The following is a 21,336-nucleotide window of genomic DNA, read 5'->3' on the forward strand; positions in this document are numbered from 1 at the left end:
TCTTCATGTTCTCACTCCATCCAAACTTTGATTCTCTTCCTTACTATCTATAAACTTTGATGTTGTTTGTGTACTTTTTGTATTAATTTTTTTCTTTTTTAGGTTTTGTTGGCTCTAGTGGCCTTTTTTTGAAAGTAGTTCGACAGGAAAGAGGTTAATGAGAAAGGGAAGACATGCGGTAAATGTCACCAGGCCGGGAATCAAACCTGCGACCACTGCCATGAGGACTAAGGCCTCAATAAACAGGTTGTGCTTTGGCCCTGCGCCACCACAGGACACCTTTTATATTAAAAATTTAAATATTGAATTTCATAAACACTCATATAAGTTGTCTACTTACTTGCATCTCCAGTGTAGACAACTGGTGCACTGTATATTCAAAGAAAATTGCCCCTACAGCTATTGTGGCAAAAAAAAAAAAAAAAAAAAAATGGACGTTTGTTTCATAAAACTTTCAAAAGTTTAGTGTTCTTTCTGATTAATGAGATGTGAGCCGGCATCAGGCCAGATTAAGCTCTTGCTTAAGCTGCAGAGGTTAAGCTAAGAAATCTTAAATATCATTTGCAAAAGCAGAATATCTCACATCCACATACCAAGACTGTAATATTTATTCTAATTTAAATGTGACAGTAAAATGAAAACAGGAAATTGTTTAGTATTTTGGAAAAAGGGTGAAGAAAGCACTGATATTTTAAATTAAAAAGTAATCCATAACATTGAATAAATAAAAATTAGTTTACATTATTTAGGATAATCGAAATTAATTTCTAGTAGGGTTTTTGCGACTGTAGGTGAAATTACAGTAAGCAATACTGTAAAATTTTTACGGCAAGTTTAAGTATTTTCAGTACCATGCAGTTTTGGTTGTGCTCTTAACATTTCATACCCATGTTGCACCAATTTTTTCTTGCATTAGTGATGTTTTGTGCCTGATTTAAAGAGGAATGGTTTAAAATAATTTTTGAGATATACTGAAAGGAAACTAAGCTGCGTTACTTCATCACTATGCTATGTCAAGCTATTAGGATGACTGCAGCATTAATTTGCTCAGATTTATTTGGGTTTGATCAATGATTGAAATCAGCCATATTTCCAACAGCTGGCCAAAGCAGGGACTAGAATGTTCAATAAAAAGAATCAATGTGGAATTTATCTAGGTCTATGTAAGATTTTTGAAGCTTATAATTATTTTTCTCTTACAATTTATCAAAAACATTGAAATGCGAAAAAGAGAAACAAACTCAATAACACAGTATGGTTTAGTGCTTTCTCACACCTGGAAGCATATCTGCATGCTTTTTGTTTTGAATTCTGATCCATTGTAAAGGGTGAGAACACTGTAAAAGATAATCCACCTTTTTCTATGAATGAGAAGTTATTTAATACAGTAATGACAAAAGGACATACAGTGCAACGTTTTGTTTGTAAAAGTTACCTGTGAATTATTATTATTATTATTATTATTATTATTATTATTATTATTATTATTATTATTATTATTATTATTATTATTATTTTTGTAGTCGACTGTAAGTATTTTAAGGTTTGATACAGATAATTACGTTATTGTTTTACACCCATGCTGAATCGATATTCGAATTCAACGGAGACGTGGACTCGTGGCATTTTATTCTCGAAAATCAAATAAACTTTTTTTCATTTATCTATTTTATCGTTTAACTCAAAATTTTTTTTTTTTCTTTTTTTTTTGTTTGTTTGCAAAGTGATATCTTTTACAGCGTCTGAATTGAGCCGCTCCTCCATTTCCACCTACCCTCCACCAACTCCTGCCTAATCCCCATCACCATTGGTTTATTTTTCACGTCAGTCAAAGGAGTGTGGGCGGAACTCAAACAATCCACTCGTGCTCCAAGCACTGTGGACCGTGCGCCACGGCAGACCAAGACCAGTGCAGACAAATGTAGAGGAACGGTAACGTTTATCCTGCTACCAGTGGAGCATTCTTATCAGCGCTTGCGGTCTAACGCTCCTTTTAAAAAAAATATATATATATATTTCATAGTTCCTCTTACTGAGCGCACTCATCAGTAGTGCATCCCCGACAACATTAGTGCTTTTTTTTTATTTTATTTTATTTTAGAGGAGCGAGAATTTATATCACAAGCAAAACAGCCTTGGGATTGTAGACTGGGCTGTGTTAACCCCGTTTCCCAGACACGCACAAAAGCCACGCTCCTGCAGGTCCACCTGGATAAGCTGAGGAAGCCGTCCGGTCTCGGTTAGAGGTCCAGGAGGGAGACGGAGTGGAGAAATTAGCGCGGAAGACGGGAGCAACAAAGAAACAGGCAGGATGAACCTCAAGAGTAATTTGATTTTCACTCTCTACACTATTTATGGGATTCTACTGAAAGGTGAGTCTGGGGCGCGTGGTGAGTGCGTGGAGTGTATGTGCGCATCAGGTTTTCATGTGTGCGTGTGTATGCTTCTGGCCAACTGTGATCGGAGGATAAAGAGGGGGCAAAGCGCGCTGCCACACGCGGGTCCTGGCAGACCGGTGATGAGCCTTCTCTCTCACACACACGCGCGCACGTGCGCGCGCACAGGAACGCACTGTTTTTTTTTTTTTCTTTTTCTTTCATTGAAAACACACACGTGTGTCTGTGCATGCTGTCTGTAGACCTTAGAGATGCAGCACAGCCAGAGGACAGCTAATGTCCCGTCACGTTTTGAAGTCCGTTCATATTCGGGATGTTGACGCGTGCATAATTGAACAAACAGAACCCCTGGAAACTGACGTGCCGGACAGGGCGTTTTATGCGCCTACGGTATCCTGTTATGTCCTGTGTGCAAGCTGGTAATGAAAACAGACACACCTCACAATGAAATCTCCAACCCCGCGGGTGTTTTTGACTTGCTGCTCTTAGATGAGCCCCGGAGTCACTGGAAGCCTTTTTACGCGCTCTTATCTGCTTGGATTCCTGGATTAAGGAAGAAGCTACCTTTGAAATATATTCTTATTCATGAGTGAGATTTATGTTATTTCCTTCTTGGGAAGCGCTGACAGCAAACTAACACAGAGACACACTAAACTCAGTTCCATGAGACTGCTCCCTTTTCAGTCTATCCAGTAGAACTGATAATAAATATGCCTCTCAGACTGAGCATCACTTAGCTCTTATTAAACATGCTGTGCTACTGTTTACTGTGTTTGAGAGCATATAAGACTTAAAGATCGAAAGGGATTTAAGGAGGATTTGCTGATATTGTGAGTGATATTCTGAACTCCCATATCCTGGTTTCAATAAATCTTCCTATAAACAGCTCTCAGCTTTTAGAACAGCAGGTGATCCAACTGTAAACAGGAGGGGTGAAGGAAGGGCTAGGGGGGTGAGATCAGGGGGGACAAGGTCACTATTACTTATCTGCACAATTAACTTAACTTTGCATAGCTGTTCGTGAAATGGCTCAATGCCTTTTATTGTCACACTGAAACAGTGATTGATTAGATTAAATAGAGACAGAAGGATGTGAATGAAAAAGTGTGTATGTTATTGTTAGGTCTTCACAGAAATATATGTTGATTCTCTATAAATGATTGATAGGGTAACAAATTACAAGTTAGTGAACACAAACTTACATTTTTGCACTGCTATGCCTTAAAACAGTCCATATTTTATCCTTAAGTTAGTGCTGGGTGGCCTGAAAGTGTTGAAGAGGGAGCACCGAGTTCCAGAATATGGTGTACCAAACAGTGTTAGAATTATTTTTTGTATAAAGGATTCTAGCCACTAAATATCCAAATATGAAGATATAGAGGCATAGAGAGATCTGGTTTCAAATTATCCACCAAACAATTAAAGTTTGGGTCCTGTCATGGACGAACAGCTATGCAAAGCATGAGATGCCAGAGAAATTGCCGGCGTAATCAAAGTTTTCTTTAGTCATGTGGAGCATAGAGTAACACAAGGCTCCCTCCCCACAACATATTCTGTGGACTGTTGGTCAGTTGGCTAAAAAAAAGTCGGCTACACTGTTTTCTTGCTTATAAGACGTATACATTTTGCTAATGTGAATTATTTCCATTTGCTAGAAACACAGAGAGGGCTCCTTCACCAGTCTTATTAAGGTAACCATGTTTTAAAGCTGTAGTTGTCAAGCAACAAGTAATTGAAACATGTAATACATTTTAGATCTTCATAGCAGTCTATAGCAAAATGACCTGGGGAATATGGATGGGAAGAAAGGTGTCGATTTTCGATCTTGGACTCGTTAACTTCACAACTTGACTTCAGATAAGTAGATGGATCCTAGTAGCATGACGGGTTATAATATCCTAAGATTATGTCCCGCTTACTCCAAAATCATATCAACATGCTGAGTATTTAAGTAATTGTATAATGAATTTAGTAACATGAAAGGCATAATTATCTTCGTCTTGACTTCAACCGCTCTTCTGCATGGGAGAAAAGGGAAGCTCCATATGAGAGATCATCGGTGCTTGATTCTCTTGATCATTTGTTGTAGCCGCTTTGAAGTGTATGTGTGTGTTTGTGTGTAAAAGAGACAAAAGATCAGCCCCTTCTTTAATAACCCGACATGATTGAGGCCATTCTTGACTTAATGAAATGGTATGTAATTAGGTATCTTAGGGTGTATCTAACAGCTTCCACTGCAGTATTTATTGATGTTCACAAGCTTGTCTTCTCATTTTTACTCTCTTTATACACTTGTTAGAAGTGCATGGGTGTGTATAATTTTCTGCATGTATGCGAACATTCCTTCAAATGTGCACTCTGTTTGTATAGCTTATGTTTGAAGAGGCCGCATTGAAGACATAACAACACGCACAAAATCACGCTGGTCTCTCTGCCTCTCTTGTCTTTACCCTGAAGAGGATAATACCAGGCTGCCTGATTTGAACAGTCATCTCTTGGTGCAAGACCTATTATTGCACAGGTTCAACACAGCAGGTAGGTCAGCCTCCTTCCGAATGAGGTCTATCAAGGAAAAGACATGGCCTATCCTCGCACTCTGTAAATGACAGCTGTTTCAGCCCGTTTGGCCTTGAGCCAGCTGGCGTTGAGAGATCCAAAGGCACTAAATCTCTGTCGTAGAACAGACCTGCACTGCTATATAGCGCCAATGTGAGCTGTTGTGATGGAGGTCGTTGTTTACCAACAGCTCGAGTTGTTAACATATTATCCAGTGTGTCTCGTGTGCCCATGCCGTAGCCAGAGAAAACAGCCTGTTATGCAAATGGACTTCTTACGTAAGAGCTCAGGGCTGAGCAGCAAGCAAAGGGAGGTGGAGGCAGAGAGACACGAAGAAAGAAGTAGGGAAATGTTCAGGAATAGAGGAGTTTGATAGAAGCGTAATGTGGGAGCAGAGGTGTGGAGGAGGAATGTACAATCTTCTCAACTAGAGTGTTTGGTGTGTGTGTGAGAGAGAGCGAAGGATGTTCACTGCTTGTTTGCTCTATGGATGCTTGTTTATCGCCGCTGCTCTGTCTGTTTTCTGTCGCTTTGCCTGCTTGGCAGTCGGTCGTTCTGAACTCTGATCTTGCTAGCCTAAATACAAACTCCCGCTGAGGGATGTGTTTATCCCTGCAGTGAGACTAAGCTGGTGAAGGCTGACCCTCCATCCCTCTGTACTTCCGTCCATTCCTCCCTCGCTTCATCCTCCCATCCTGGTGTGGAGCTTTGTAGCACAGCAGCGTGGGAAAGCTACTGATAACAAGCGGCCTTGTATGTGTGTGTAGGTGTGTGTGTGTGTGTGTGTGTGTGTGTGTGTGTGTCTGTGCATGTTTGCAGAGCTACTGATTACACAGTAGAAACAAGATGTTCCCTCTTTCTTGCTTACTTGCAATTCCCCTCTCTCTTTTTGTCTTTCTCTCTTTGCATCTGTCTGTTTTCATAGACACCACATATGTGTCCTGCACCTTATACATGCACCACAAAGCTTTGCTGTACTGGGACTCATCTGGCTCAGTGTGCATCACACAGACATACACAGGTGGAGTTCCACTGTGGGTTCACTGCAACTCTGCCAAGGGATTTCCCATGATCAAAGCCAGTCTTTTGTTAGTCCAGGTGTTAAAAAAGTTAAAACAGAAAGGAGGAGGAGCAGGAGGCTTGAGGGGAATGTGGTCGGATCCAAAGCTTACATGCTCCTCGTGTCAAAGCAGAATGGCTCTAAAAAGAAAAAAAAAAAAAAATGATAGCAGCATTGTTGCTTTATGCACAAGGTAGCTGGTCCAGCTGGGCAGATTTGCTACCAAATGCACAATTATGATGGGTTAAGACTCTTTTCCTCTTTGTAGACTTTTTGGTTTAGAGTGTAGAAGTTCAATTATAAAACAAGGCTGTGGGAATGTTTTAAGCATTTATGTATCTGAAAAACTGAAATGAAGCATTATGGACCAAAAGCAGTTAGCTTTGTGTCAGTCAGTGGTGGTTTCTGATATGGGTTACATGGATAACTGCCCAGGGCAGAATCTTATTATAGCTGTCTATAATAGCCCAATCTGCTTTTTTATTTAAATAAGAAAAGCATTACTTAATACATTGTTCCTGCTTAAATAATGCATTAAATGATCAGAATTATAAAAAATGTTGTCTAGCACCAGTATTTCATATTTTGATGATAATAAGTACTTAACGGATATAAATATTGACAGAATTAACTCTGTAAAAAATGGATTTTGAATAGAAAAGAATGATCACTTTATTTGTCCTCAAAGACAAGTAATTACTTGTGATTTTAAAATTTAAATTAATCATAGAGTTGACATTTTAAGTCATCCTTAGCATTTCATATTTACTATTAACAATGTTATACAGGCTAGCATTGCTAAAATATCTGTTACATTAACCCTGAAATTACCTATAATCCACAACACAGCTGTAGCCAACGTTTATATATAGGGGCTGTAAGGGTTGGACCAATGGAAAACAAATGGGCTCCAGAAGGGATTTTTTATGTTTTACACAATACCCCATTCTAATTTTGTATAAATATTTGATTCAGGCCAATTCTGGGTTAAAAAAGTGACGCTTAATGCTTTTAGGTGCGTCACAGTTTTTTACTGATATTTTCAATATTTACAAAAAATACCTATATAGGTTTCCAGTTTTTCCCAAATACAGGCTGCTTTATGTTAACCGAAGTAGTAACATACAAAAAGCCAACAGTGAAACCACACCCATCAAGTACAGATCCATCCATATGGGGTCAATGTACACGTGTTGCCTGGAACGCTCCCTGATAGACAGAATTTAAAAGCAAGCAGCAGCCTGAACAGACCAAGCTCACTGTAAGACATTCAGTCTTCCTGTTGTTTGCTTAAAGTCTCTTGCAAACAGAGTGGAACGGCAAACATTTCAATGGGCCTCGGCATGTAGCTTCTTATACCTCTGTATCTTCTTCTGCTTTCATGTTAAACGCCTCACTGGTAATTAAAGTAGCCAATGTGAGTCTTTTTCTCTCTAGAAAAGAAGTTGTAGTTAATTGCTTTTTTTTGTGAAAAGTAAAGAGAACAATTCCAAATCTGAATTATCTGTGTAAATGAGTCAAATTTGGCTCAAGAGTCATCCTGACTCTCTGAACGTACATAGCTGCTGAGGACATGATTCTACCAAGTTTTAGGATTCATATATAACCTTGAGGTTCCCAGGTTGTAGTATTATGTTTGAACACAAATGCATCGCTTCAGCGATAAATAAATTATTCTATTGAACTGAAAGGAGCACTGCTAACTTTTACCACATTTCTCCTCAAAGAAATACATGGTCAAGGTTGAATGATGTTTTTTTTTCTTGCAGATGTCAAGTGTACAAATCACTAAAATTGTCTTGTCAGGCATAAATTCAAGAAAAGAGTGTTATTTTATCCCAAACGGCATTCCATTATAGAATAATACACTGTTGGTGCCTTGAGCTAATGGCTTCCTACTGGTTACGATCACACAACATGTCAAGCATATTTCTTTTTGCAGAGGATTCAGGTTGAATAAATGTCAATTTTTTTTTTTTTTATTTTGGCACCAAGTGTGCTTGTTATATATTTTTTAAGGCACAGTGTTATTTAGTCAGCCCAGAGCAAGAGGCAGAGATCAAATGGGCCTCCCACAGAGAACGGTGAGAACATAAGCCCACAGGTGGATTCTACTGCACCAGCGTCATCAACAGACTGCATGTTTACACCCTTAGTAGACACCCAGCAGGTGAGAGAAATGCACAAGCTCAACTAACATAACAGCTAATGGCACTTTTTACATGTACCTATGTGTACAAGGCAAAATACAGAGCAGTTTGCAATATTTTAGGTGATGTGCTCTTCACTGACAAGCATAGAAGTTCATTGCAGACTCTCAATAGTTTGATGTCCATCCATCCAACACACGTATCCTTGCAGGGTGCCTAGAGAGAACCCATGCATGCACATGCAAAACATGCAAACTCCATGTAGAAAGACCACAGGCCGGGAATCAAACCCAGGACCTGGCTGCAAGGCAACCAACTGTGCCACTATGCAGTAAATAGTTTTATGTGTGGCTAATAATTACTACCACATCTTGTAAAAGATATTTGTATCCCATAAGGTGTGTTTACACTTCAGGAACCTATTTAGGAATTTGGGTAGTTTTCTTGAGTAGTGCTCCCTCCCTCCTTGCAGTGTAACTACAGGAACTGGGGACGTATTTTACTAAAAGACTAAATTCTGAAAACAATCCTGTTAGGAGGTTAGGACTTTTTGGATGGAACTAAAAGAAAAGCTTCTTTGTGAGAGGATGCTGATTAAATACTGGTTAAATATTCCCAGCATGGTTTAATATTGGTTAAATATTCCCAGCATGTTATTTCAAGAACAACAGCGAACGATGACTTCTCCGCGAAAGCAGACAGCAACAAACTTTTGTGTTGCATCGCTAACCCGTATGTGCACATCTAAGTGTACACGCTCTAAGGCACGAATTACACAGGTCGCTTGGCTGGATGAGGACAAGTGACAGTTCCCTCATCCCACAAGTTTCATAAGAAAATAATGGAGAGGGAGATTTCTAAATTAAAGTTTAAAACAAAATGGTTTCCTTTAATCCTTCCTGAATATAAAAACCTGGAAAACTTATAATCTTCAGATATGTTTTATGATCTAATTCACTTCTTTTATTTAAAACAATATAGACAACTATTAGGCCTACCTGGTAAAGTATAGTATTCTGCTTGGTGTATCTTGACACATGTAAATGGAGTGTGTCTAATCCAAATTAGTAGATAAAGCAAAAAGGCCTGAATAAAAGTTATCTGGAAGCTTAATTATTGCATGGCACAGTCAAATTTAGCAATATTTTTTACTTTTTACCTAAAGATTGTGCAGAACAACTTACATTCAACTGAGGAAGCTTTTTGAGACAAAATAGTTTTGTATTTCACTGTGTACATCCTGGGATCCTTTTATACTTGCATTCAACCAAGAGTGCTAGAACATTTGGTTATGTCCCTATGTGTGGTGTGAATGTGTCTGTGTGCACAGATGCATGCATATGTGATGTCTGCATTAGTATTGAATTCCAAAAGGATTAGACTGGCTAATCTTAAACTCCAGTCTTTGACAAGCCATGTGTCACTAATCTCAAACACTCTTTGAGAAAAAAGACACAAACACAATCAAGGTTTGGATTAAAACTCTCTGTAAACACAAGGCTGTATTCCTTTAACACTGAGAGGGAAAACTGTTTGAATTTACAATAGAGGGAGCGAAGAAACTGAAAAATATATAATTGCATACATATATAAACACTGTACTGTATGCTTGGAAATAGTTCATAATCAGAAGTAGGTTGATTTGATGTCCTATTAAATGGAGCTAATTTATTTTCCAGGTTCCTTGTCTTAACAGCCTCTTGCCCAGACAAAGTTATTTTTATGGCCTGCGCTTTTTCATCTCAAGGCTTCTTTTCATACAGCTCCCTGAGGCTGGACTTTGGAGACTTGGCCCGTACATGTTCAATCATTTTTTTTCCCAGCAGAAATAAAGATATGGACAGCAGTGACTTTACCTGCTCTGGTCCTTAGCCCCAGCTCTGTTATTGTTTGGGGACTTTGCGTCTCTGCTTGATAGAAATGAATTCATTCAAAATGATGTGTGCCTGCATAATGTACATAGATGTTCCTGTACACAGAACCATATTTTGTTTGTTGCTACAGTAAAAAGGAGAAGAAATATACTGACAGTTGAACAAACTAGCCAAAAACTGCAGAGAAAAACTGTTTTATGTTTTTGTTGGTGTTTTGTTGACCCAGATAGATCAATTGTATCTTTTCTCAAAAGTCCACAGGCAAACATTCGTTATATAAAACATATAAATTACTGTTTATGAATGCACTATAGTTTAATTTTTTGACTGCAAGCTAATTAACAAATACCATGATGCATCAAGAAAAACAACAAAAAAGTTGATTTGCAAATTGATGCATACACAGAGAAAATCTTGTAAATTCTTAGAAAGCATTTCACATGCAGAATGTTCTGTCTTCTTTTGTTGTCGGTGTTTGTCACACTTAATTGTTAAGCCAAATTCCACACAAATTAGATTAGGAGTGCCATGAAAGATCTATCTCGATAAATAGAATTCTGATAGACTTTCAGTAAATTTGTTATTCGGAAGTAAATTTGTTATTCAATATGAAAGTAAAGCTTGTCATATGCATTCATTACACACAACAGTATTATAATTTAGGAGTGTTTTTATTTTTAGTTTTGATAATAATAGGGCATTTATAAAATGGATCTTTGATCTCAAGGAGTTTTACCCTGGTTAAATAAAGGTTGAAGAAGGAGAAGAAAATTACACTGATTTTATATTTATTAAATCACCAAACTGAGTTTCACAGAAAAAAACAAAAAAACAAAAACTCATAAATGTCTTATGACCGACACACTTGTGCAAAAGACTGCAGACTTGACAGCTGTCCAGCAGACAGTCATCCACACCCTCCATAAACGATCATTACAAAAGAAGCTGACGGTTGACACTGTGCGCTGTACAAGCATAATAATGAAAAGTTGAACTGGAAAACTGTGGTAGAAAAACACACACATGACTTTTAACAGATCCTTTGTTAAAAGTCATCTTATTTTTTCTCTCACCACTATACTTTAGCTTAAATCACTTTTTCAATACATCTGCATGTACTAAGGTTGACTAACATATTTAGGTTTTGCTTCATTGCAGTGCTACAGCTCTTTATATCATCCAAACTATTAATTTGGTTCTTAACTGCTTAATTTGCAGTTATACAGTAACAAATACGGAGTTATAGCACTGCACTAATTGAAAAACGGGATTTATTGCATTCACAAATACACAAGTATTCACATGTTTTAGCTTTCAAAGGAAAGCTGTTTTATATTCGCTATATAAAACAGCGAATATACATTTGAAAGCTAATGTAGTTTTAGCTTTCAAAGGAAAGCTAAAGCTAATTGAAATATAATTCCCCAAAGACACATGCTTGTGTTAATTGCCTGTGTGTGTGGTTGTATTTGTGTGCACATAAGGGTGTATGTGCTTTTTCTGCTCATATTTGCCTGAAGTCAGTTTCTTGTCCCTTGTCTAATCAACAGCTTGAGGGTACCCCCCTCTGCACAACTTAATTTGATCTTTGAAAGCCATTATACTCTTTTGCATGAGCACAATTTCTAAATATGTCTAATTTAGTAAAATCGTTTAACTAGAATCCATTGACGTGGACTTGAATTCAAAGTAAAATGGTTTATTTACTGTAGTGGGTATATCAAACTGTTTATTGTTGTGTACCTTGAGACTGAGGTATATGCGGGAGTGCAGTAACTCATTTAAGTCTTTGTGTGGTCCATTAATTTCTACCTGTGGGAAACTTAAGATATTACATCTTTTCTAGGCACTGAGCCTTAATTCTGGAAAGCCCAGGTGTGAAATTTCACCCATTTGAAACTCTGTAAGCCCATATTAACACACACACAAAACAGCCATTCTTTGTTTTGAAAATTGTAGAAACTGGGTGTCCAGAGGACAAAACAAATTGGCCTTGTTGTGTCACTACCTGTCCCTCCTTTTTAATTGTCGTAAATGCAGACATTCTGTGATATTTTTTTTATTTTATTTTTATTTTTTTTTACTGGGTGAATGTAGTTTTCCTCCTTGCCTTGCCAAACCTTAGGCATATGTCTGTTTTCCACCAGCACAATACGGGATAGGCTGCTCTATTCTTTTGTGATGTTGGGTAAAGGCAATGTGTGTTTGCTGATACAGACATACTTTTTGAATGAGACACTTCAGTGTTGCATGGCTCACTAAAAAAGAAGCTGTTAAATAACAGGTATGCACTGAGAAGTGCTCAGTGCTGCTGAGTGGAACTGGACAATTCTTAGCTTGACTGGCCCTTACCACTCACCAGTCATTCAGAAAATGAAAAATGTGATCTTTTTTTGATAAACAAACACACCGTACTTATGTGGTACCAAGTCATAATGACTACAACACTCTTTTGGTGTGGATGCTGTTAGTAAGGGATAAAGAATCAAAATGTTCTATTGTCAGTATTAAATCTTTAAAAATTAAGTTGCAAAAAACATGGAAATTAAAGAAGATATTTAAACCAATCTGCATTTTCTTGACAAGCTGTCTGGTGATCCTTTGAGGCTGCAAGAGAGGGTAAGAAAACAGAAAGGCTGAACGGACCATAAGCAGTTTGCTCTGTTTTGTCCTTTTGAGTTTTCAGCCTCTATTTTGGAACATATAGGGTCTGAAAATGTTAGAAGCCTTTAAGAAGTCTTTGACTTTAGGCATCAATCTACAGTTTTTAGGGAACACACAAGGGCATGCTGTGTTAGTAATTCCAGCTGGTGCAACTTGCTATCCACTTATATAGATAAAGAAAGTTTAAAATGTCAGCCCTGTAACTATCTTGCCTTTGTCAGTCAGTAATATAAAAGTTCTGTTTTAGAAGGACTACTCTGTCACACATATGGTGTGCAGTCTACTCTGTTCCAAATCTAAATAGTTAATGACCCCCTCAAGGTCTACAAAAACATATTCCAAATGCTCAATTGGTACCCTTATAATGTTTGCATTTATTCAACAAAAATTGTTACAAAACCAGTTGAATCTTCTTAGCATACCTATTTGAGAGTACCAGTATTTACATGGGCAAACTTCCTTGATCAAATGAGTGTATTGTAATATATGTAGTTGGAAAAAAAAAAAAAAAAAAAGCTGAGTTAAACCTTTACATTGGCACAAAATTAAGACAATTAAGACATATGTTTACATTCATCAGGGTTTATTCAGAATAGAAGCACTGACATGTGCAAAGTTGTAAAATTTTCCTAAAAAAAAGAAAAAACAGTTGCACTTCTGTCTGTGCTGAACATAAAGCTAAACACAATAATGTGTTTGTTCTGTCACCCGGAAGGAACCCGCAGCAGGTCCTAATAACGGCTGAGATGTTACTGCACTCCCTAATTAAGCTACATGCAAACAACACATGCTGTTGGTCTTCCTGCATTACAGGATGAGACAGGTGGAGGAAATAAACGTCCTTCAAAGTTCTGTGTTTCCTACAACTACAGCACTGCTGCACAATGCAGAGTCTGGTTAGTTTGTGACGATCAAACTAACATGATTATAACAAGTGTTCAAAAACACTCCGTTCAAATTAACAACTGGCATGGACTTCTTTTCGCGTTCAGATTACAATTTTGTTTGGTGAGAGCATAATCCAATCAGAATATTCCAATTGGGTTGCTTATATGACACTTTTTTTTTTCCAATTGACCATCTATTCTGATTACTTATGTTTATGTAAATGTACCTAATGTCATATGATGGTGCCTGGTTTAAGCTAGATAATATGACTTGACTTATTTGATTTTTGGCAAAAATACATCTGAAAATGTCAAAGAAACCCATGACAGTTAATAAGATTACAGCTTTTGAACAGCTGCTATAGGTGTTGATGTAGTATTTTACTCAGTATGCCTTCTCAATTTAGCTGAAGAACCCAAGACTTTAATGATTGGTATGTAGCGCATTTAAGTTCAAGCATAGACATAGCTGAAATAAATAAAAGTGGTTTAACTATTGAAATTCCTTAATTTTCTTTTAATGTAATTGATTATATTAACTTTTTTTTTATCTTAGTACTCATAGTATAGTCTTGCCCTTTATTCCAACCCCCAGATGAGGTCGGTTGTAGAAAGAAAAACTGAATTGCTTCCAAGTTTCTAGTCTGGACTTACTGGATGTTGAGATTGCTCCAGGCCTGTTGTAGAAGGAAGGGAAGATGGAGTCAAGTGAGACAATTTATAACAGTTAAAAACCAAATGAACCGAGACCCTTGGCTTGGGTGAATGAGCGGTAGTATACATAATGCGCCTAAGGGATTTCTTCTCTACACAAATTGTTCATAGTGTCTGTGTTGAGGTGTGCGTATGGGTTGTGCATGTGCAAACTCTTAGCACACACAAACACATATCTCTCTTCACCATCTGTCTCTGTTTGCCACATTGCAAATCCATTATATGCTACACCACATTATTCCCTCAATCCTAAGTAGAACACACCCCTAAGCTTACTTCCACTATTGCTACTCAGTGGAACGGTGACAATTTGCCACTGCATGCACATCTTTGTTACAGATGCCGTGGCATGTTTCCAGCTGGATTTTAATACATATTTTCATGCTCCATTTGAATTTTTTTGTAAGTTGGTGTTTAGCATTGACACTCTGAAATTTTACAAGCCTGTTTGCTTGTTCCTGCTGTTTTACGAGGAAATTAGTGTGATAAGATATTTTCATCTGGTCCCCACTGAATCGACAATGGACCTTAATAATCCTGCCTCATCCAGAATTATTAATTTTTCCATTCTGGCAGAGAGATTTAACAGAAGTAGATGCATACACACACACACACACACACCCACACACACACACACACACACACACACACACACATACATACACAGACACTCTGTGTGAATCTGGCTAGGGCTTGGCTCACTAGTTTTATGGCTAACTCATCTTCAGTTCTAATCAAAAAGATTCCCCAGTTCCTAATCTCCTGCTGTGGAAACAGAGTTATTATGTTTTTAAATGGTCTCCAATTACTGGTAATTTCAGTTCCTATCTTAAAGCTATTTGCTTTTCTCTCACTTTGCTCTGCATGGGTACAGCGGGCATTGTCCTTTGTAAAAACAACTAGAAGATAAGTTAGAAGTAGAGCAGATGCGTTTTTTGGAAAGCAAAATTGGTTAGCCTTTCTGTGCACTTTTATCCTGTCCCTCCTTGTCTCTTATCATTAAAAATTGTAAACAAAGTTAAGTTAAACAAAGTAAACAATGTGTATTCCTCAGAACTTTTATTCACCCTGTTTATCAGTCTTCTTCACAGTCAAGACTTCATACTGGTTGACAATAAATATTTTTGCAAAGTTGTAATTTGTAGCCCGTCAACTTTCCTTATAATAAGGACTCTCAATTTCTGAAAGTACTCTTTCAGTTCTTGAAATAGTTTTTCTTATGAGTGCAGGTTTATAGGCCTTGTGCTGTGTTTTTATGCCCACATAGCTATAACATTTCGATTCAGAGCATCACTACAAGGGCATTTTATAATTTTGAAAGTTAATCTTTGGTCCACCTGGAAAGTAAATTCAGTTGGATTAGTTTTGATGAATTGGATTTCAGTTGTGACCTTGGCTGTATGCTCTGGCATTTGGCAGCAGTCATTTATTTTTAGTTTTTGACATTTCAATGTAGTGTGTGATTTTATAGTCTTCAGCTTTTAAAACTTTTATATTTTTTGTCTTATGAAATAATAATTTATCAATATACACTCAGTTCTCCATAATGTTTTGGTATTTCTTGAGTATAGATAATCATTTTTGGAAAAATAACACTAATGTGTTTGATTTCTACAAGTATTCAGACTCTGTCACATGAGCTGAGGTGCATTGTACTTCCTTGAGACGTCCTTGAGATTCCTGAGTCCATAACTAAAGTACACAGAAGGGTAATGAAATTCTTCAGACATAGCTTGTGAAGTTTCTATCAGATCTAACAGTCAACTGTGTATTTCAGGATAAAAATGAAGCCACAAGGTCAAAAAAGAGAGAAAAATCTAAAAGTGGAAAGATGAAGGAAATCTTCTTATGCATTGACAGTGCCAATAAGCACAGTAACCTCTATCATTCTCGTGATTTAGAAATCTCTCCAAGCTGATCTGACTTTATAATTTTAACACAGAGGACACTGGTCATTCATGGGACTCACTAGCTAATACTTAGAAATGCATTCAGTTTTTCAGGACATTAGGCAATTAGAACAGCCATGGCATTAACATCGAGTCATCTATTGGTCTAGGAGGCTAGACAGATCATAGCCTGAAAATATGAATAGAGCAAAATTTGACTATGTATTTTAATGTACTTGTGCCCATGCTCCGTTTCCCATTAAAAGTGAAATTTGACAATATGACTAGATAATTGCGTGTTATTGGAAGACGTTATTAGCAAAATCTAAACACCAACTACAAACTTAAAAAAAGGCAAACGTTAAAAAAAATCTTAAATAAATAAATAAACATTACTGAGCCTGAGATGTACATATATGTATTTACCAGTCACCTTATTAGTGATACCTGTTCAATTACTTATTAACACAAAAAGTCTTTCGATGTCTAGATGTGGTTAAGGCGACAATCACAATGGGAAGGAAAGGGAATTTAAGTTACTTTGAATTTGGCCTGGTTGATGGTGCCAAGATCTAGTGTCTAATAAAGATTAAATGTCCAATGAGCAGCGGTATTTGTAAAAATGCCTTAATATCAAAGTTCAAATAACATACAAGTTTGAGGTGAGGCAAGAGTAGGTCAAACAACATTTTGATATAAAAACCATCTCAGAACATGAAACTGTCAAGAGATGAGACACATGGGCTACAGCAGCAGAAAACTACACCAAGTGTCAGTCATGTGGGCTAATAACAGGAAACCGAGGCTACACAGACTCAGCAAAATAGGACAACAGATTGTGAAAATCCTTGCCTGGCCCTACAAATCTTGATTTCACCTGGCAGGGTCAGAATGTGGAATAAACAACATAAAGGCATTGATATATTCTGCCTTCTATCAACATTTCAGGCTGCTGGTGCTGTTATGGTGTGGGAGACATTTTCTTAGTGCATTGTGTCCTTCTTGCATTTGGGCATTGTTTTAAGTGACAACCTTGTTCTTGACCAAGTCTATATTTTTTCATAAACACAATGACCCGTCTTCCTATGTCCTAATTGACAAGTTAACCAAACCATCTAAAGCTGCTTTCATGAAAATCACTTCATGGTACTCTAATGGCTTCCACAGTCATCAGATGATAATGCAGTGTGGCATCTTTGGGGTATGGTGTAAAAGAGGAAGTGGGGTACCTGGAACTGGCAAATCTGGCAAAATAGAGATTAAACCAGACCTAGCTAGGTATATACCTATTAAAGTGGCTGGTGAACATAGAATTTTTTTTTTCATTTGGAAATGTGTTGATTTTACAAGGTTACATTTTATATCAAAGTAAAAACTTTAATTGCAGAATCTGAGGACCCCCAGTTAAGATTCAGTTATTACTATGGTTTCTAAATGCAAGGTTTCTCCTTTACTATATACACTCGTAACTGGATGCCTCCAAAGACCTTGTTTAACCTCACATTTAAAATTTAGTCTCTGCCTACATTTCCACAAAGGCTTTGCCAAAATGCAAATGCTTTTGTATGCGCGTGTAGTTGAAATGGGCCAGCTAATGCTAATCTCTGCTAATCCTCTGAGAAGCACCCTCAGAGCTACATTATCTTGCTACTCAGTTGCTAAGATAGAGAGTGGAGGAGAAGGGACAAAAATGATGTCTGCTGACATATGTGCAATAAATACTGAATGACATGGGAATGGCACAAAACCATCTAACCCCTGATCACTACCCCGATGTCCACTTCAGATGAACACCAAATCTTTGAAGAGCTGTTAGAACAGACAATGTGAACCACGGTTCAGCTGGGATGGTATAGGGTATTCCTTTTTTTCAGAAGCAAGATTTGCTAATGCAATGGTCACCTTAATCTTAACCTTATTACAAAGTGAGTCCAAGAGCAAAGGACCCACATCACATGTATGGAGTCCGTTTATGCATCTGATCACAGAATTACAGAATTTTACTTGGACTTGCCCTTACATATGAAGGTAGACAGTCACAAGAGAAACACAGTTTGGGTTCATTGCATATTAAGGTACATATACGTAACAATAAATGACTTATTACTTATTAACTATCAGTTTCTGCAACATTGTATTATTATTGCACTAGTATTACTATCATTGAAGTAATTTTAGGTTGGTAAATGGACTGAACTTATATAAATCTTTTCCCGTCATTTTGACCACTCGAAGCTCTTTACACTAGAGTCATTTTCACCAATTTTCTCTCACAAACGCACTCATATTTATACACCAATATGCTGATCGGTAGGGAACTTGGGGTTAAGTGCCTTCTCAGGGGCATGTCAATCTACAACCTTCCAATCACAACATGACTACTCTACCCAGAAATCAATTTTGATAAGGAAAACATAACCATGTCTTCCTCTTGAAACAAAGGGAGAAACTTTTTAAAAATCATGTTTTTGAATCAAAATATGAAACAATAGTGCTGTGTTAGCTTGAACCAGTTTGGTCATTAACCTGCTAATTTGTATCGAATTAGGCTTTTAAAAACGGCATATCTTCAAACAGAAGTATTGCTTGACTGGCTTGTGGTGCTTGTATCCCTTTGTGCCTTGGTTTGCAAAACCTAAGGACATAATCTTTGAAGTGGCAGTTCTTTTGATATCTAGTGGGTCCTTGTCATTCGGACAAGATTACCTTGATTGAAATGGTAGTAGAAATGCAAAATGGTGGGAGGAAGCTGTTGACAGTAAAAGAAAGCAGACATGCACCAGGGAAAGGTGATGAGTTGTTTATGAGATGTGCACAAGTGTATGTTGTTCCTGTGGCTTGCTTAGTATCCGGAATGGCATGTTACTGGCCACCGCTGTGTCACCTCTCTCTTAAAGTCTTGCTGCGATAAGATGAGATGAGACGGGGATGATGGTTACAGCAAAACAATATGTAAGTCTGTGTGTCATAAATGGGTTGAAGGTGAGGGAATAAGAGAATTAGATGGATATGGAGGGAGGGGGGCGGTACCAGGATGAATGGCAGTTAATTGAAGTGGTCCCCGATGAGAACAAAGAAAAAAGAAAACAGACAAAAAAAGAACAGCAGCCATGCATGACATATCCAGGAAATGAGCTTTGACACAGCTTCACTCTGGCTCTCAAACACAAACTCACACACACAATCTAACAATTGCAATTATCCTGAAGCGTGATGAACCATTTAAGTATTTAGGCTATGGGTGCAATCGCAGAGATAGGAGACAGTGTTTTAAAAGGTCTATTCTTTTTTCTTCATACACATGAACATGAACGCAATAAAATGGTGCATAAATGCTGATAAATTGTTTTCACTCTTTTTTCCAGAATTTTCAGCAAATAGCATGGGATTCTTTATTATGTAGACTTTAGTTGCTGACGATGCTTGAGATAATGTCTAAAATATCCCAATTAAATTTAAGAGTTTGCACATAATTTAATTTTTGCATAACAAAAGTAAACTGTATCAAATGAAAAAAAATATGTAAATATGTTTGATCCATTAAACCCAGTTTTATTGTCTAGACATCAGCTCAGTCCTTTAAAAATGTTGAAAGTAATTTGTCATATTTTATGAGAATAAATGAAACCCAGAAAGGAATTACAACCAAAGCATACACTGAAAAATAAGGGAATGCAAAGGTTTTTTGAGCATAACTTAAGGGTTTAGGTGCATGGGTGCAAGATGGCATGCTTACATGTACAAAATGGAAAAAGAAATATGAAATGATCAGTTCACCTTCAAAGAGGTGAACTGACCAGTGACTAGCTTCATTGCTAGCTCACAGCAATGAATCAACTGCAGTTCCCCTGTTCTACCTGTTCTACCTCAATTTTTTTTTTTTTTCCACAATCACTGATACAGCTTTGTTGCAAATGTGTATCAGGTCCGATTGAGGGGTGAGGTTTAAAGTGCTACAGACTGTTAAAGAATTCTTGTACATCCCACTTTATCTCAAAAGAAAGAGAGCAGATGCTTCTGTTTTTGTTGTTGTTTGTGTGTGTGCGTGTGTGTGTGTGTGTGCGTGTGTTTGTGTGTGTGTGTGTGTTTGTGTGTATGTTGCACTTTGTAGCTGGTCCCAGGGCATCTGTTTCACAGCTGAATGCACATGGAGGCTATGATGAAAATCAGGTTGTAGTTTGTTTTCCATTTTCTGTGGTTGAAATAATGCTCTGCTTTAGTTTTACCACTGTGCTGGATGTGATTTGTCTTCTGAAGTTTAGATTTGCAGAACAGGTGCAATATGTTTCTTGTTCCAGGGAAGAAGTTATCTTTTTTGAGTATATTAATTTTTCAATGCGTGCCTAAACAGAAAGCTGTGGCACATTACAAGACTTTTGTCATCTTCAGCTTAGATGGAATAGCTCAGATGAAAAGAATCTATGCTTATCATCCACCTTAAAGCACAACACTTTTTTTATATCTCCAAGAAGTTGCAGCCAATTGAAAATGCACAATGATTTGTTGTTCTAAAAGTCATAATATAAACAAAAGGTTCTTTTTAAAGAGCAGAAAGATAAATATTTCTTCAATTTCTTATTTTCTCATTGCATTTGACTACCTTAGTCTTTATCGTGCCTTTCCAGTCCACTGTTCTCTCTTCCTTCTACCTGGATGCTTCATTTCTTTCTTACCTCCAACACCTCCGTCTCCAGTGTCACCCTGAGCTTTCATCTCACCAGGGTGCTTCCTTCGTTAAAAAATCCCCAATTGGCAAGCAAGCACCCTTGTCAGACACCATTCATTGCACTTGCACAGATATGACAAGTGTTTTAACAAGCACCACTGAGTTTTGCGGTGCAATGGAAACTGCATGCCAATGGCAAAACAGATTTGGTGACCACATAAGAAGCAGTGAAGTTTGGATGCCGTTATGTTGATGTCCTTGTCAGATTTTAAAATACCTTTGCAGCCTTAAGGTAGTGAGTGAAACAGTTTTGTTTAGCTCTGCTACAGTTTGTCGAGAATGTGACTTTAGAAAAGGACAATCTTTAGACAGGCAGTGTATGCTGTAAGGTTGTACGACTACTACAGGGACAACCAAGAGACACATGAGGCAAATAACCGTGTAGATGGACAGTCTTCAGTTCAATTAAAAGTCACTGAT

At 37.5% G+C, this 21,336-nt stretch overlaps 1 protein-coding gene across 3 annotated transcripts in view; it reads left to right on the forward strand.

Annotated features, from left to right (window-relative positions):
- The first annotated feature begins 1,858 nt into the window (after positions 1-1,858).
- cadm2a (cell adhesion molecule 2a) overlaps positions 1,859-21,336 on the forward strand; it is a 227,846-nt gene continuing 208,368 nt past the window's right edge. For 2 of the 3 annotated variants that reach the window (XM_007556010.2, XM_007556017.2), the window contains exon 1: positions 1,859-2,372. In XM_007556010.2, coding sequence (XP_007556072.1) covers positions 2,312-2,372 — 61 coding nt within the window. In that variant the 5' untranslated portion in view covers positions 1,859-2,311. The remainder of the gene's footprint in view (positions 2,373-21,336) is intronic. The other variant, XM_007556026.2, reaches the window with a different exon arrangement.

Source organism: Poecilia formosa, unplaced genomic scaffold, assembly GCF_000485575.1.
Source record: "Poecilia formosa unplaced genomic scaffold, Poecilia_formosa-5.1.2 Scaffold3, whole genome shotgun sequence".
Lineage (NCBI taxonomy): Eukaryota > Metazoa > Chordata > Actinopteri > Cyprinodontiformes > Poeciliidae > Poecilia > Poecilia formosa.